This window comes from Anomaloglossus baeobatrachus, chromosome 2 (assembly GCF_048569485.1).
Source record: "Anomaloglossus baeobatrachus isolate aAnoBae1 chromosome 2, aAnoBae1.hap1, whole genome shotgun sequence".
Taxonomy (NCBI): domain Eukaryota; kingdom Metazoa; phylum Chordata; class Amphibia; order Anura; family Aromobatidae; genus Anomaloglossus; species Anomaloglossus baeobatrachus.
In genome coordinates this window covers 565,335,961-565,353,783 of record NC_134354.1, presented here as the reverse complement: position 1 = coordinate 565,353,783, position 17,823 = coordinate 565,335,961, and the positions used below count along the sequence as shown (strand labels likewise).

The following is a 17,823-nucleotide window of genomic DNA, read 5'->3' as shown; positions in this document are numbered from 1 at the left end:
TCCAGCGATTTGCAGTATTTGGACGCAGCTCAAAAACGCTACAAGTAGTGTTTTTGAAAAAAGTTAAAAAAAAACTGCAAGTCGCTGGATCCTGACTAAACTGCACGCAAACGCATGTTGATGCAAGTCCATTGCAAATGCATTAAAATGAAAACGCATTTGCACTGGATCCGTTTTTGCGTTAAAAAAACGTTCAAGACGCCTGTTAAAAAAACGTAGTGTGAAAGCAGCCTTAATTGAACTTTCTGATTGCTTTCAATGGTGAAAAAATGCTGCAAAAATGCAGCAAAAACACTGAAAGAATTGACATCTTCTAACGCAGTTTTCCATTTCAGTCAGGAAAAAAAAGCAATTTTGTGTGTGAATGAGATTTCTGAAATCTCTAGCTTTTGCTGGTAGTGTAAAAAGCAGCTTTTAATTTGCATAAAAATCACAAAAAAACACTGCAAAAATGTAACTTGTGCACATAGCCTAATGGTTTATGGCCTAATGGTTATGACGTGCGGTCACTGCACTGCTAAATTGGAACGTCTATCTTCTGTATATGGATAGAGTTGGAAGAATTGTGCCTAGTCTCAATGAAAAAGACCTGAGTGCTAGTAATTCAGTCATGACTAGGGATGAGCCAATCTGAACTGTAAAGTTTGGGGGTTTTATCGGAAACTGGGTGTCTGGCGCTTGGACTCATGGACTTTAAAAAAAAAAAAAGGCTGTGTCAGAATTCGGTGTTTGGTTACTGCTCATATGTTCATAAGGTTTGTTGAAAGGTTGCAGCGCAGCCAATTGACAAGCTTTATTGAATGTGAAAGATGACTGTACATTGCTGTGAACAATAAAGATTTAAAAAACAAAAAAACTAAACTTTGGCTCCCACCTATTTTTGACTAGCACAGGTAAAACAGACTACTACTTGCTGCAACGTTCAGCTTTCTGCTTTACCTTGGCTGGTTATAAAAAATGAGGGGATCCCATTCCGCTGGGAAGGCCCATGTTTTTTTGGCCCCTCCCAGCCTAAAAATAGCAGCCTGCAGCCTCCCTAGAAGTAGCACATGCATTAGATGTGGCAATATTCGTGCTGTAACCAGCTCTTCCCAATTGCCCTGGTGCGCTGGTAATTGGGGTAATACTTTTGGGGTTTTGGACATCAAGCCCAGTGGTTAGTAATAGATAGGCATCTATCAGACACCCCCATTACTAACCCGGCAAGTGTAGAGTTATAAAAGAAACAGGAAAAAAAGGTTATTAAAGACTCCTACCATACTACCTTGTTTACCATTTTTTTACTTCAAAATAAATCTTTGAAGTTCCGCTGTAATCGAAAGAGTAGTGTCCCAACACATCCATCGATTCCTGTGTAGCATTGTTTTGACAACTTCCTCAGAATGAGGCTCCAGAGGTCACTGCCAGTCAGTGGCAGCCCTAAATTTATCACCCTCTGTATAGCACAAGCAATCAGCTGATCTCAACTTCAAGTCCCCTAAGGGGACTTTTAAATACAATGAAAAGTAAATAATAATTTTATAAAATATATAAAAAAAAAAACCCTCACAAAAGTTCAAATCACCCCCATTAAAAATAAAACTATTAAAAACAAAAAACACATCTTTGAACTCTCCAATATTAGCTGCATTGCTTATGAGAAAACTAAGAACCAGGTGTATATACAGTATGTACAGTCCTGCTCATCATTTTTGGCTCCCATGAAGTTTAAGTACATAATGTGGAATATCTCCTGAAAAAAATGAATCAAGTGAAACAGCTTTTTTGAATAGAGCACTCGTGTTAGATACAAAAGAGCAAATGATAAACAACAGTTCTAAACAAAAAACAATGGTAGGGAGAAATAGAAAAACCTAAAGCTGCTGTGACACTGCTATTGGCCCCTTTACATTAAATTAGTATGGAAACACATTTTGACTCGCCTATGGTAAATTACCAATGATAATCATTGTGATAAATTGTCAGTGCCCATGGGGCATAAATTAGCCAAAGAGTTTTAAATAACCACACGGTAGGCCCTGTTCTTTTATGACAATGGTGAAGACAAAGGAGCTGTGTGAGGACATAAAAATTGCTATTATTAGCAAACACAAGACTTCCAAAGAGTATAAGGCCATCTCCAAAGACCTTAGTATCCCAGTTTTAACAGTGCACAATATTATTAAGAAGTTTGCCAAGCATGGAGCCATCAAAAACCTCCGTGGACGTAGGGAAAAGAGGAAAATTGACAAGAGATGTCTTCTAAGATTGATGCGAATGGTGTAAAAAACACCACGTCAAACATCCAAAGATCTGTAGGCCAACCTGGAACAGTCTGACGTCATGGTTACAACAAGTACCATAAGCCGCAAACTAAACCAAGCAGAGCTTTATGGGCAAAGGCCAAGGAAGAAACCATTGCTGAAGAAAAGACATAAAAAGAAACAACTGATCTTTGACAAATTGTACCTTGACAAACCAGAATCCTTATGGGAAAATATTTTGTGGTCAGATAAAACAAAAATAGACCTGTGTGGCAAAGCAACAGTTTATTTACAGATGGTGTAATGAAGCTTATAAGGGAAAAAAAAACCCTACCAACAGTTAAACATGGTGGAGGATCCATAAGCTATGGGGTTGTCTTGCTGCCGCTGGTACTGTAAGACTTGCCTGTATCACAGGAATTATGAAATCAGAGAATTATGAAGAGATTTTAGAGCGAAATGTCCTACCCAGTGTAAGAAAACTTACTTTTTAGTCAAATCAAAACAACGACTCAAAGCACACCTTCAAAAGTATACAGGAATGGTTGAAAAAGAAAATATGAGCTATTTTAAAATTGCCAGTAATAAGTCCTGACCTCAATCCCATTGAAAATCTTTGGGGTGAGCTGAAATCTGCCATTGGGAAAAAGAACCCTGCAAACATTCAATAGCTGGAACAAATTGCAATGGAAGAGTGGGAGAAAATACCACCTGAGAAGTGCAAGAAGCTTATAGATGGCTACAAGAAACCTTTAAGGGCTGTCATCAATGCCAAAGGGTGTGGAACCGAGTATTAATTAGGGGTGCCTTTATTGCTGCACATGCTGTTAATTTGGTTTCTTCTTTGAAATTGCCACATATAAGTTGACAATGTTTTATTTTTGTATTACTTTCGACCACTGATTAAAGAGTTCTGAGTGTAAAACTTTGGTACATTTCCATTCAGTTCTAAATATATTGTACAATCTATGAAAAAAATGAAGGGGTACCAATAATGGTGAACATTACTGTAAGATGTGATATTCAGACATTTTTGTTGTACCAGTTTGACAGGAAACACATAAAACTGCCACCTTTTCCTTACACTATATGGGTATATCGTTCCTTCCACTCTGACACCCTGTATGCCCCCGCTGCTTCATTCTCAGGTCCTCTAGTCAATCAGATCTCTGAACTCTTTAGCTGAGCTTGATGCCTGTCTTATTCGTCTAATGATTTGTTTTTATATGTTTTTATTTAACTTCAAATATCTAATTGTAGAGTACAAATGTTGTTTACCACCCACCTCCTAATTTGCAGATAATTCTTTACACCTATAGTGTGTTCATTATTAGGGCTCATTTAAATGTTCGATTTTCACGTATGAGTGCTTTCCGTATTTTTCACGAATAGCACCTCTATCTGTGATAGTCTATTGGGGGTCATTCACATGGCCGTGATTATTCTTTGATCAAGAAGTTCGCAAAAAATGTCATATCTGACTTTTGTTTGAAGGGCGGATCAAAATTGACAATGCAAGTCAATGGGTTCATGAAAAATTTGGATCTGATTTGGATCTGATTTTCAAAGACGATCAGAATAAAATGAGGAATTTTTTTTTCTTTTTTGTATTTACACATGTAAAAAATAGATGACTGTCGGACCAGAATAATTGGTCGGCTTTTATGGTACGTGAGATATGCTCTGTAATTTATTTTAATTAAAAATGTATTAAAAATATTCTTGCATTTACTAAATAAGTGACTACTGTAAACAATAAGTATTAAATGGTAGACAAAAATGTAACACAGTAGGTCAGTTTATTGGTGGTAAACGTAAACTTGCATCTCCAGCAGCGCAAAAAGTCCAACAGAAGTAATGTATTTCTTCAGCAAGGAGTAAAGAATACAAGACATATTCTTAGGCACTAATCAAATAATGAAGTTTTCACACACGCAGAACATCATGGGTAGCACCCCCTGTTAGAGGTCACAACAAGCAAGTCCTTGTCTAGCAGAGGTTTGTTCTTTTGCAGCAATCTGCTTTCTAGCATGTTTAGGTGGAGAGCTTATCCTCTCTTTTGCTCACACTGGCAACCTTCCCTTTTAATCCCCTCTACACCGTGTGCAGAATTATTAGGCAAGTTGTATTTTAGATTATTTATTTTATTATTGATCAACAACTATGTTCTCAATCATCCCAAAAGACTCATAAATATCAAAGCTTAGTATTTTTGGAAGTTGGAGTGGGTTTTTTTTAGATTTGGCTATCTTAGGAGGATATCTGTTTGTGCAGGTAACTATTACTGTGCAGAATTATTAGGCAACTTAATAAAAACCAAATATATTCCCATCTCACTTGCTTATTTTCACCAGGTAAACCAATATAACTGCACAAAATTTAGAAATAAACATTTCTGACATGCAAAAACAAAACCCAAAAAAATTAGTGACCAATAAGCAACCTTTCTTTATGATGACACTCAACAGCCATAGATTCTGTCAGTTGCTTGATCTGTTTACGACCAAGATTGCGTGCAGCAGCCACCACAGCCTCCCAGACACTGTTCCGAGAGGTGTACTGTTTTCCCTCCCTGTAGATCTCACATTTTATGAGGGACCACAGGTTCTCTATGGGGTTCAGATCAGGTGAACAAGTGTGCCGTGTCATTATTTTTTTATCTTTTAGACCTTTACTGGCCAGCCACGCTGTGGAGTAGTTGGATGCATATGATGGAGCATTGTTGTGCATGAAAATCATGTTTTTCTTGAACGATACCAACTTCTTCCTGTACCACTGCTTGAAGAAGTTGTATTCCAGAAACTGGCAGTAGGTCTGGGAGTTGAGCTTCACTGCACCCTCAACCCAAAGAGGTCCCACAAGTTCATCTTTGATGATACCAGCCCATAGCAGTACCCCACCTCGACCTTGCTTGCGTCTGAGTCGGAGTGTAGCTCTCTGCCCTTTACTGATCCAGCCTCTGGCCCATCCATCTGGCCCATCAAGAGTCACTCCCATGTCATCAGTCCATAAAACCTTTGAAAAATCAGTCTTAAGATATTTCTTGGCCCAATCTTGACGTTTTATCTTATGTTTCTTGGTCAAAGGTGGTCGTTTTTCAGCCTTCCTTACCTTGGCCATGTCCTTGAGCATGGCACACCTTGTGCTCTTTGATACTCCAGTAAGATTGCAGCTCTGAAATGTGGCCAAACTGGTGGCAAATGGCATCTTGGCAACTTCACGCTCAATTCATGGGCAGTTATTTTGTGCCTTTTTTGCCGAGCACGCTTATTGCCACCCTGTTGGCTATTTGTCATGAAACGCTTGATTGTTCGGTGATCATGCTTCAAAAGTTTGGCAATTTCAAGACTGCTGCATCCCTCTGCAAGACATCTCACAATTTTGGACTTTTCAGAGCCCGTCAAATCTCTCTTCTGGCCCATTTTGCCAAAGGAAAGAAAGTTGCCTAATAATTAAGCACACCTTATATAGGGTGTTGATGTCATTACACCACACCCCTCCTCATTACAGAGATGCACATCACCTGATTTACTTAATTGGTCGTTGGCTCTCAAGCCTATACAGCTTGGAGTAGGACAACATGTATAAAAATTATCATGTGATCAAAATACTCATTTGCCTAATAATTCTTCACACAGTGTAGAGCAATTCCTTGAGCCACAGTTAAACAGTCACAACAGACCCTAAAATCCATTTAAAACGGACTTGACAACCCAAATGTTGCTAATTACCCAAACTCTTCCACAAAACATCATGATGAGATGAGCAAACCTCAATAGCATGTACATATCTTGCAATTTATCCTTTTGTATAATGTACGATACCTATCCGGCAATCTATCCTCTGTATAATGTACCTATCCAGCAATCTATCCTCTGTATAATTTACCTATCCAGCAATCTATGCTCAGTATAATATACCAATCCAGCAATCTATCCTCTTTATAATGTACCTATCCTGCAATCTATCCTCTGTTTTTAATGTACCTATCCTGCAATCTATCCACATTGTAAGGTACTTATCCAGCAATCTATCCTCTGTATAATATACCTATCCAGCAATCTATCCTCAGTACAAGATACCCATCGCGCAATCTATCCTTAGTATAAGGTACCTAACCAGCAGTCTATCCTTAGTATAATGTACCTATCCAGCAATCTATCTTCAGTATAATGTACATATCCATCAATCTATCCTCTGTATAATGTATATATCCATCAATCGATCTTCTGTATAATGTACCTATCTGTCAATCAATCCTTTGTTTAATATACCTATCCAGCAATCTATCCTCATTATAAGGTACCTATCTGGCAATGTATCCTGTGTATAATGTACCTATCTAGCAATTTATCCTCTGTATAAGGTACCTATACGGCAATCTATCCTCAGTATAGAGTACCTCTCCTGCAATCTATCATCTCTATAAAGTTCCTATGAGGCAATGTATCATCTGTATAATGTACCTATCCTGCAATCTATCCTCAGTATAAGGTACCTATCCAGCAATCTGCCAGCTGGCTGCTTACACTACCTTTTATCCCTAGTTTTGGTTGTGTCTGTATGGGTCAGCCTTATCCATAGATGCCAATGGGTTCCCATAGCTTCAGCTGAGTCAAACAAGTATGTAAGAAGCCAAGCATACTCCATGTTCATAGATTTTGCTAGTTTCAATTGACTTAACATGTTTGGCTTTTCATAGACTTCTATTGACTTAAAGGGAATCTGTGACCACATTTGACCTTTATAAACTATTTATATGGGCATAGAGGTTATAGATTGTTGACAGTAGTCACACATATATGTCTCATATCAGATACCTTGTTGTGGAAAAATCATCTTTTATCACGTTATATACATTAGCTCTTCCAGGCTATGGGGCGGATGCTGCTTGCAAGATAACTCCGCGTCCAGAGATTATTTTAAATAGAAAGAAGCCTTACCAGTGGGGGCACAAGTAACTGACACAGAACAGAATTATCAAATTTGACTTCAAACACTTTTTTTGCAGCTCACTGAGCTGTGCTGTATTGCAACAATATTGTAACACCATCTGCCTGTGAGATGGAGGCTGAAGCTCGGAGAGGCACCCGAAGAAGTGTCAGTCATAATCTGACAACTCTGCAGTGACAGTAGAGAGCGGCGATCACACTGGTAACGCCCCATTATATTTATAATAATGTCTGGAGATGGAGTTATCTTCCAGGCAGCATCCGCCCCATAGTCTGGAAGAGATAATTTACATAAAGTGATAAAATATGATTTATCTACAACAACCGTGATATAAAACCTGCAAAAATAGAGCAGTGGCAAGTTGCGTTGATGCGTTTCGACCTCTTGACTGTGTTAATCACAACACAGCCATGTTTTGCAATCCACCCTCTGACCACGATGCACGGATGTGCCCATGGGTCGTCTGAGCCAAGCTTGGCAGCCTAGTATATGCAAAACAAATAATAGACCAGCTTGCTTTTTTTCTTAAATATTACATAGTATCTTTGTGATTGTACAGCACATATAATGACCGTTTGTGTATCTTGATGAGTGCATCTCTGATCATGGATAACACTTTTCATGTTGTATATCAGGACACACACAAAACTGTAGACTTAATTATCTAAACCTTGTGTGATGGCGTCACGCACTTCACATTGTGGAGCACACTGATGGTTTTCTGAAGATAAGGAACCCGTACAGTAATCTTATAACTACATCTTTGAAAGCATTTGTGTGGTTTCATGTTGCTATCATATACCTCTTAGACCAATTTTATGTTTTCTTTTCCTTTTGTGTACGTCTAAAACACGATTTTGGATCAGATTTTCATCAGTTTCTTGGTGAGTGTGTCAGTTTTGTCCAACAGTTTCATCCATTTTTCTTGTATTGAAAAATTTGTTTTGCAAACATATAGACAGCCTCATAGACATTAAAGCAAACACGGACAGAGCATGAACGACAAAACAATGGCAGCCTATGCCCACTCAACGATGTATTACAGATCGATGTATTACAGTATGCATCGGTAAGTGCGGTCTGCCTGTGTAGACAGGTTTTTAAACTACCTCCAAGCAGCAAGCAGTCATTTAGTGCCCCTAGTCGGCTAGTGTCAACAGACCTTCATAAGTCCTAAATAGTGTTTGGTGCCAAACCGATCCCTGATGTCCTTGGCCTATATTGACATCTGTAGACACTTGCTCTTCTCAGGTATTTTTAACGTTGTGAGTAACACCTATTATTGCACTGAAACCTTACAATGGACAGTTTATAACTAATCAGTATGACCTCACAAAATCTAGGATTGGAGTAGCTAATTTCCATAGAAGTATCCCACTAGCTTCAGGATTTTTATTCAGTTGTCTACTAATGACTCGAAAGTCTTTACTCTCAACAGCTAAAGAAAAAGTAATTGGGTACTGATCTTGTCTGCCACCTTAAACATTAGGAATTCTATGCATCATTCTCTTAATAAAATTTGCCTTCATTGTCATGCAATATAATTTTTCACATTTTATGTGTATGGAAAAAGAATAATATATCAAACTACTGTTAAAACACCACTCCAGCGTTTTGTTTTTTTTCCCCGAACACTGAAGAGGTGCTTTAGATATAAGTCTGCTGCCTCTTGTATTATACTTACCCTCCAGCGTTTTTTTATGCTTTTTCAACTCCACTCCAGTCCCACTGCACCATTTTGTGACTGTAACGTCTGCCTGGCCAAAAGTCAAAAGTTACATCTAAGGCTACTTTCACACTTGCATTGTGCGGCATCCGTTGCAATCCGCCGCCTTGAGCAATTACGGTAACCGTTGCAGGAAGCCGTTTATTCCTCATAGGCTTCTATTAAGGGCGGATTGCAACGGATGGTCTTGCGCTGCATCCGCCCCGCGGCGCATCAGTTGTTTTGTCGGTGACCGTCGGGCGGAAGGAACACATAATGTAACGTTTTTTTGTTGCTGTAAAAAAACGCACTCCGCAGGATTCCGTCGGGATCTGTTAAGAGGCATAATGAATGTCTATTATTATTATTATTTATTATTATTATAGCGCCATTTATTCCATGGCGCTTTACAAGTGAAAGAGGGTATATGTACAACAATCATTAACAGTACAAAACAGACTGGTATAGGAGGAGAGAGGACCCTGCCCGGGAGGGCTCACAGTCTACAGGGAATGGGTGATGGTACAAGTCTATGGTACATGTCTATGGTGCTGGATTCTGTCGCCATGCGTTTGGCGAATGATTCCAGTGCAGGATTCCGTCACGTTCTACTGAGCATGCTCAGCATGTCCAGCAGAACATTCTAAATCGTTTAAAATCACTCCTGGTCTCTCTCTGTGGCTCGGTCTCTCTCTCTCTCTGTGGGTCGGTTTCTCTCTCTCGGTCTCAATCTCTCTCTGTCGGTCTTTCCCTCTCACCCCCTCTCTCATACTCAACGATCACCTGCGCGGCGCTGCACAGCTGTCACACTGCTCTGGCGGCTTCTCCTGCTTTTGAAAATGCCGGCGCTCATCATTCCATCTCGTATTCACTGCCTCCCCCGCCCACCGGCGCCTATGATTGGTTGCAGTCAGACGTGCCCCCACGCTGAGTGACAGCTGTCTCACTGCAACCAAGCACAGCCGCCGGTGGGTGGTTCTATATCGTGCAGTACAATAAATAAATAATTAAAAAAAAAAACGGCGTGCGGTCCTCCCCAATTTTGATACCAGCCAAGATAAAGCCACATGGCTGAAGGCTGATATTCTCAGGATGGGGAGCCCCCCGTTATGGGGAGCCCCCCAACCTAAAAATATCAGCCAGCAGCCGCCTGGAATTGCTGCATCCATTAGATGTGACAGTCCCGGGACTTTACCCTGCTCATCCCGAATTGCCCTGGTGCGGTGGCAATCAGGGTAATAAGGAGTTAATGGCAGCCCATAGCTGCCACCAAGTCCTAGGTTAATCATGGCAGGCGTCTATGAGACAACCCCCATGATTAATCTGTAAGTGAAAGTAAATAAACACATACACTCAAAAAAATCCTTCATTTGGAATAAAAGACAAAAAAACACCCTCTTTCACCACTTTATGAATCCCCAAATACCCCTCCAGGTCTGACGTAATCCACACAAGGTCCCACAACACTTTCAGCTTTGCTAGATCGGAAGCTGACAGGAGCGGCCGTTAAATACCGCCGCTCTCTGTGAGCTCCACACAGAAACTGAAGTGAATCGCGCTTTCAGCGGTGACGTCACTGAGGTAATGCCGGTGTGTGTGGTGATGATGGGGGCTGTAGTGCCTGTGTGTGTGCGGTGATAATGGGGGCGGTAGGGCCTGCGTGTATGCGGTGATGATGGGGGCTGTAGTGCCTGCATGTGTGCGGTGAAGATGGGGGCGGTAGTGTCTGCATGTGTGCGGTGATGATGGGGGCAGTAGTGCCTGCGTGTGTGCGGTGATGATGGGGGCAGTAGTGCCTGTGTATGTGCGGTGATGATGGGGGCAGTAGTGCCTGTGTGTGCGGTGATGATGGGGGCGGTAGTGCCTGCGTGTGTGCGGTGATGATGGGGGCTGGAGTGCCGGTGTGTGTGCGGAGATGATGGGGGCGGTAGTGCCTGTGTGTGTGCGGTGATGATGGGGGCGGTAGTGCCAGTGTGTGTGCGGTGATGATGGGGGCGGTAGTGCCTGCGTGTGTGCGGTGATGATGGGGGCGGTAGTGCCTGCGTGTGTGCGGTGATGATGGGGGCTGTAGTGCCGGTGTGTGTGCGGAGATGATGGGGGCGGTAGTGCCTGTGTGTGTGCAGTGATGATGGGGGCTGTAGTGCCTGCGTGTGGGAGGTGATGATGGGGGCGGTAGTGCCAGTGTGTATGCGAAGATGATAGGGGCGGTAGTGCCTGTGTGTGTGCAGTGATGATGGGGCCTGTAGTGCCTGCATGTGTGCAATGATGATGGGGGCTCTCTCGGCTAACAAAAACGAAAACAAACGCAACGTGTTATTTCACAGGAATCCGTTGCCTTTATTATCACACTATTTACAACGCATCAGTCACACAACGCCTTAGCTCTCAATACAACTTTATGAGAGCCCAAACAAGGCTCTCATAGAGTTGTATAGATTTGTGACCTCCGACACACTGCATCAAACATTGGAGCTGCCAGCAAGGCACAAATTGCCAATGCTCGGCGGTGATAATAGAAGAAGACAGCAGCAAGTGAGTATTAGACAGGGAGCAGGGGATTTAGATTTAAAGCACCATTCCAACTGAAATAAAAACGACGACACTGGAGTGGTGCATTAAATGTAAATCTTTTGAGATAAAATGGAGCATGATTATTTCTATTGTATATATTATCTGTAAGACCTTTAGCTCTAGAATCATGTCATGTTACTATAAGAGCACTTTTATGCTTAAAAGTGAGCCTTCTATTACAGTAAATTCCCTATGATTAAGGCTTTCAGCAATATGTTTTGCTCCTGTTATTGGTGTGATTGACCAATGCTTTAAATGTAGCCAATCTAAATAAGCAATCAAAACCTAATCGGATCTGAGCAATTCAGTTAGGTGTCCATGGTTATGACCACAAGCAACTAACTGTCACTATAGGAGTAAACGTAACAATGGATACCTATGCTGCAATGCCCTGCAGATGAGGTAAGAAACATGGCTATATAAGGAGAACTATACTACATTTCATATTGGAGGTATTAACTAATATTACTATTGCGCAGAGTACATATTGGGAAAGAACCTTGAAGATGGGAATACGCATTTAAATAAACATTTTCATTGTTTTGGGTTTTTTTGTTTTTTTTTTTTTATTAAAGGGAGCCTGTCACCAGTTTGATGGTTTATAAGCTGCGGCCACCACCAGTGGCCGTTGTGAGAACATAAAAACACTTTATAATACTCACCTAAACCGGTCGCTGTGGTGCTGGTTGGCCTGGTGGGCGACGCTGTTCTCCGTGACTGGTGCCTCCTCTCTCGGCCATCTTGCTCCTCCGTCTTCTGAAGCTTGTGTGCATGACGCGTCCACGTCTTATACACTCGCCGGCACTGAGGTCCTGCACAGGCGCAGTGCAACATTTTGATCTGCCCTGAGCAGGGCAGATCAAAGTGCGCCTGCTCAGGACCTCAGTGCCGGCGAGTGTATAAGGCTGCTTTCACACTACGTCTTTTTAACATGCGTCCTGAACGTTTTTTTTTGCTGCAAAAGCGGATCCTGCTTTTACAGCAAAAAATGCATGCAAACGCATGTCTTATTTTGCAGGATCCTGTCACTGGATGTTTAGGGGCGGGCATTGGAGTCATGTGATCGGGAGTGAGGGGAACTAAACGTGCCAGACTAGGAGCCAACATCTGACAGCTGTGGAGGATCGTAACCAAGGTAAACATCGGGTATACTTGCTTGGATACCCGATATTTACTTTGGTTACAAGCGTCTGCAGCTGCTAGGAGCCGGGCTGCCTGCACACGTTACAAACGTAAACATCGGGTAACTAAGATAAGTGGTTACCCGATATTTACCTTGGTTACGAGTGTCCGCAGCTCTCAGGTGGAGGAGAGGGAGGGGGAGAGACAGAGAGGGAGGGAGGAGAGAGAGGGGGAGAGAGACAGAGGGAGGAGAGAGACTGATCACGGAGGCTGGCTTCTGGGCATGCTCAGTAGAGCAAGCAGGATCCTGCCTATCAGCACGCCAGCGTTCACATGCGTTTGCGTGCTGTTTAGTCAGGATCCAGCAATTTGCAGAAGTTGGACGCAGCTCAAAAACGCTACAAGTAGCGTTTTTGAAAGATGTTAAAAAACTGCAAGTTGCTGGATCCTCACTATAACGCACGCAAACGCAGGTGAACGCATGTTAACGCGAGTCCATTGCAAATGCATTGAAATGAAAACGCATTTGCACTGGATCCGTTTCTGCGTTAAAAAAACGTTCAGGACGCATGTTAAAAAGACGTAGTGTGAAAGCAGCCTAAGACGTGGACGCGTCATGCACACAGGCTTCAGAAGACGGAGGAGCAAGATGGCCGAGAGAGGAGGCGCCGGTCCCGGAGAACAGCATCGCCCACCGGGCCAACCAGCACCACAGCGACCAGTTTAGGTATTATAAAGTGTTTTTTATGTTCTCACAGCAGCCTGGGCTCTTATATACAGCATGTTAGACTGCTGTATATAAGAGCCCACTGGTGGTGGCCGCAGCTTATAGGCCATAAAACTGGTGACAGGTTCCCTTTAAAGGTAGCTTATATAGCTGATAATGTACTAAGTTACTTCTGTGATACTTAAGCTCAGTAATGCTGTATGACAGCTCTTCTTTCTTCATGTTTGTAGACAGAATACAAAACCTTATTGGTTCCTTTTATAGGGTGGAATATTTGGTTGGAATCGCTTCTTTCAACCTCTGCGGCAACGACGGGCTGTTAATCATGCAGAACCACAAGCGCCACCTCCTCCAGCACCTGAAGAGCAGGTAAGCCATGTTGTATATACTCTCCAATATTTAGCAATAGGAGACATTAGAGATAATTGGCATCTCCCTGGAATTTAATATTGTGATCACAATTTTGGGTCTGATGGCAAATATATAAGCTTGAACTAACAGCCTTATATTTTTCCATATTAGAATAACTGGATAATACTTTATTAATTTATTTATCCATTATCTAAATCTCTGCACACCTAACCTGATTAACAGCTCCTCAGTGTTCCTCCTTCTTCCTGTTGCTGAGCTCTCTCTCTGGTCAGTACAGTCTGCAGCTATAAGTCAGGCAGGGATGGAAGAGCTTTGGATTCAGAAGCTGTCTTTCTCCTTAGCTGGACTCATAAAATGTGTATTTTTACCTTCATCCCCCAGCAACTTTCCATTTTTTTGGTTTGTTTTTCTCCCCTTTTTCCAAGAGCCAAAAGTTGTTTGTTTTTTTTATTTTCCGTCAATATAACCATATGAGGGTTTGTTTTCTGCGACATGAAATGTACTCTATTCATTCTGCCCCATTTTGTACTGAAAAATGGGAAAAAATTACAAGCGCAGTGAAAATGCAAAAAAAAGTGTTATTGCTCGATTGTTTTGGGGATTTCTTATTTAACATGTTCACTATATGGTAAAACTGACCTGGCAATATGATTCCCCAGGTCATTACGAGTTTGTAGATACAACACATGTAAAATTTTGCTTTTATCTAAGTTGTGAAAAAAAAAGTAGAAGTTTGTCAAAAAAAAAAAAGAATTGCACTTTTGTTGCCATTTTCGAAGACCCGTAGCGTTCTCATTTTTCAGGATCTGAGGCTCAGTGATGCAAAAGCACAGCGAGCAGACAGTCCAGCACCACTGTCTCCAACGAGAGTTTTAAATTAGCAGCAGAAAAATCACTAGCCAAGGAGGAGAGCAAGGACACAAAAATAGGAGGTGCCAATCATAGCAACCATAAAGGCAAAATCACAAATAAGAAGAATGAGAAAAGGCACTCACCAAATGAAATACAAGGTCCTTTATTTCATAAAATCAAGAATAGGTAAGGAGAAGATGTGGAGGGCAAGGACGACGGCTGCCTTTTCGCGCTTAGAGTAGCTCTTCTACAGATCCACACCCACACTGGTGTGGACCCGTAGAAGCGCTACTCTAAGCGCGAAACGGCAGCCGTCGTCCTTGCCCTCTGCATCCTCTCCCTACCTATTCTTGATTTAATGAAATAAAAGGACCTTGTATTTCATCTTGATGAGTGCCTTTTCTCATTATTCGTAGTTGTGAGGCTCAGTGATGGCTTATTTTTTGCATCTTGAGCTGGCATTTTTAATTATTCAATTTTTGCGTAGATGCAATGTTTTGATCACCTGTTATTGCATTTCATGCAATGTCGCAGCAACCAAAAAAACCTTAATTTTGGTGTTAGTTTGTTTTTTTTCTCACTATGACCTTTACAAATCAAATTACTTGATTTTATTTTTTGATAGATTGGGCACTTGAATGCGGCGATGCCAAATATGTGGGGTTTTTCTAATTTTTTTTTTCTCAATGGGCCAAAAGGGGTATTTGAACTTTTAGATTTTTTTTTTTTATTCATTTATTTTCAATTTTTATTGGTTCCCTTAGGGGACTTTATGCTTGCACTGTCCGATCGCTTTTGCTGATCAAAGCAATGCTTCAGTATCCCTCTGAACAGCAGAAATGCTGTGTTCCTGTGAGTGCCGGTGCTCTGCCAGCATTCACAGGAAGTAAGTCATGACAGCGACAGGGGTCATCATCTTGTCATGACAGAGACAGGGGACAGTGCTCTATGATCGCGTCATGGGGCCACTAATGGCGTCAGGGAACAGCGTGATCCCCGCTGGAACTTGTTAGATCGTGCTGTTAGAGTTTGACAGCGCCATGTAAAGGGTTAACAGGCACAGATCAATCTCCGATCAGATCAGTAGATGACAGCAGGCTCGGAGGGAGGCGACCTAGGACGTGTATATGTATGTATGTATATATGTGTGTGTGTGTGTGTGTGTGTATATAGATATATACAGTGTGTATATATATATATATATATATATATATATATATATATATATATATATATGCTGTATATCTCAATCAGGATTACACACAGTCCTTTTTTCTTTTTGTTTTCTTTTTATTGATTTTTTTTTAATAGAGTTTAACAATAATGGTCAGAATATGCAATAGAATAAATAAATGTACATGCATGAAACAAGTTAAGTGAAAAGTTCACGACTGTTTTACACAAAAAGCACAGTCTGAAAATGTATAGTTCAGTACAGAAATACACCTTAGGTGGGAGGGTAGTGATGTGGAATTAGGGAAAATTGACATTTACAAAGGTGCATGTAAAGAAAGAGTTTAGAGTACAATATTGAGAGACAATTAGATATAATGAAGTAAACCAAGTATGTTTCAATAAAAGGTTAAGCCTGAGAATTTCACAGACATTCTATAGAAAGCCCTTCAGCTATGTCAAGTGTGAGATCTATGTATGTAATATATATTGTGAAATAAAATGGCCATGATAACTGAGGCTAGAGCTCAGAACGCTATAATTATGGATATGCTTGTTTGGTTCTGCTACATGATGCATGCCAGTAATTGGATTTGTGGTGTTAAGGAGGTTATCTCAAATGATTAATATTGCAAAGTGCATGTAAAAAAGGGCAAGTTTGTCTCTTACCTTTTATTAAAAATTCTTTCTGTTTGGGGGTGTGGGCTGCAGCCGGCATGAATAATCGCATCTAGGAGAGGCTCTGCTTCCCAGCACAGTTTCCAGCCTTCAATCCTACTGAAATCGGGCATCCTGCACTTCCATTTCACTTCCCTTGCCCCGGGGAGTATACAGAGCCTGGTATTGTATCGAAGGAAGCAGAGTACAGTGGCAGAGAAACTCCGGGAGTTTGCGCCGCCAACCAGCCAAAATGGCGCCGGATCCCCTACTGTAAGCGGTGAGAGGTAGAGAGCTGGTGGAGTGGTGGCTATGGAGGTGAGCGGCGAGGTGCAGGGACCCACCTTGAAGCAGGTCTTGGCGCAGCTCCTGTCTGCTATACAAGAGTCCACAGCGCAATATTCTATGCATTCTGGACCTACTGGGCGTGCGGAAGAGGGGACCCCTGTGCATTTGCAGAATCATGGCTTCTTGAGATGCTCCCAGATGTCAAGGTGTTCCCTGCTTTTGCTGTGGAGAGGGCACACAGGGTCCCAATCCGACCACCATCACCTGGAACCCCCCACGACCGTTCCTTGCTCTTATTTTCAGCAGCCGGGACAGAGATGCATTTCTTGGAGTGGCGCGACACAAGGGGCCGATCACCTGTAACAATGGGACGGTTTCCATGTTCCCGGATTTTTCGGCTGCCCTGCAGAAAACCAGAGCTAAATTTGTCCATGTCAAGAAGCGTCTTAGCGAGCTGCAGATTTCATACTCTATGGCATTCCTTGCTTGGTTACGGGTCATCTACGAGGACAAGACCCTGTTCTTCTCTTCTCCTACAGAGGTGGATGAATAGCTAAACACCTGCGGAGCTGCCAACAAGCGCTGATATAATCACTGGTGTGTGATCCTGATTTATTCCCCTACTGTGAGACTGCTCCAGGGACGGGACTGACGTACTTTGGATGGAAGATGGAGTTGCCTTGGAGATTTGAGACTAGAGTTATCCTGTCCTCCCTCGTTGTTGTTGCTGGTTGAGGCCTAAAGCTTATGATTCTCGCAGCTATCGCTAAATACTTCTCCTGCTGCTCCTGTTGTCTACCCTCCCTCTTCACTAAACTTAGTATTTGCTCCTTCCCATTTTCCTTTCTCTTTTCTTTACTTTCTCCTCTCTACCTTCGTGGCTTTTGTTCCCTCTGTTCTTCCCCACCCTTTAATATATTTTATTTTTTTTTCTCTTCTCTTACCTTCTATACCTATGGTCATGTGAGTATTATATGGTTACATGTTGGTTAGTTTCTACCATGTGCTCGATAGAACCCATTGTATACTTTTACAGTTAGGTCCAGAAATATTTGGACAGTGACACAATTTTCGCGAGTTGGGCTCTGCATGCCACCACATTGGATTTGAAATGAAATCTCTACAACAGAATTCAAGTGCAGATTGTAACGTTTAATTTG

The 17,823-nt window shown here is 41.8% G+C and overlaps 1 protein-coding gene across 2 annotated transcripts in view; it reads left to right on the top strand.

The window, feature by feature from the left end:
* Window positions 1-17,823, top strand: part of UBAC2 (UBA domain containing 2) — a 298,565-nt gene that overhangs the window by 263,737 nt on the left and 17,005 nt on the right. The window contains exons 9-10 of one of the 2 annotated variants that reach the window (XM_075336715.1): window positions 8,063-8,080; window positions 13,586-13,690. In XM_075336715.1, the coding sequence (XP_075192830.1) occupies window positions 8,063-8,080; window positions 13,586-13,690 (123 nt within the window). The remainder of the gene's footprint in view (window positions 1-8,062; window positions 8,081-13,585; window positions 13,691-17,823) is intronic. The other variant, XM_075336716.1, reaches the window with a different exon arrangement.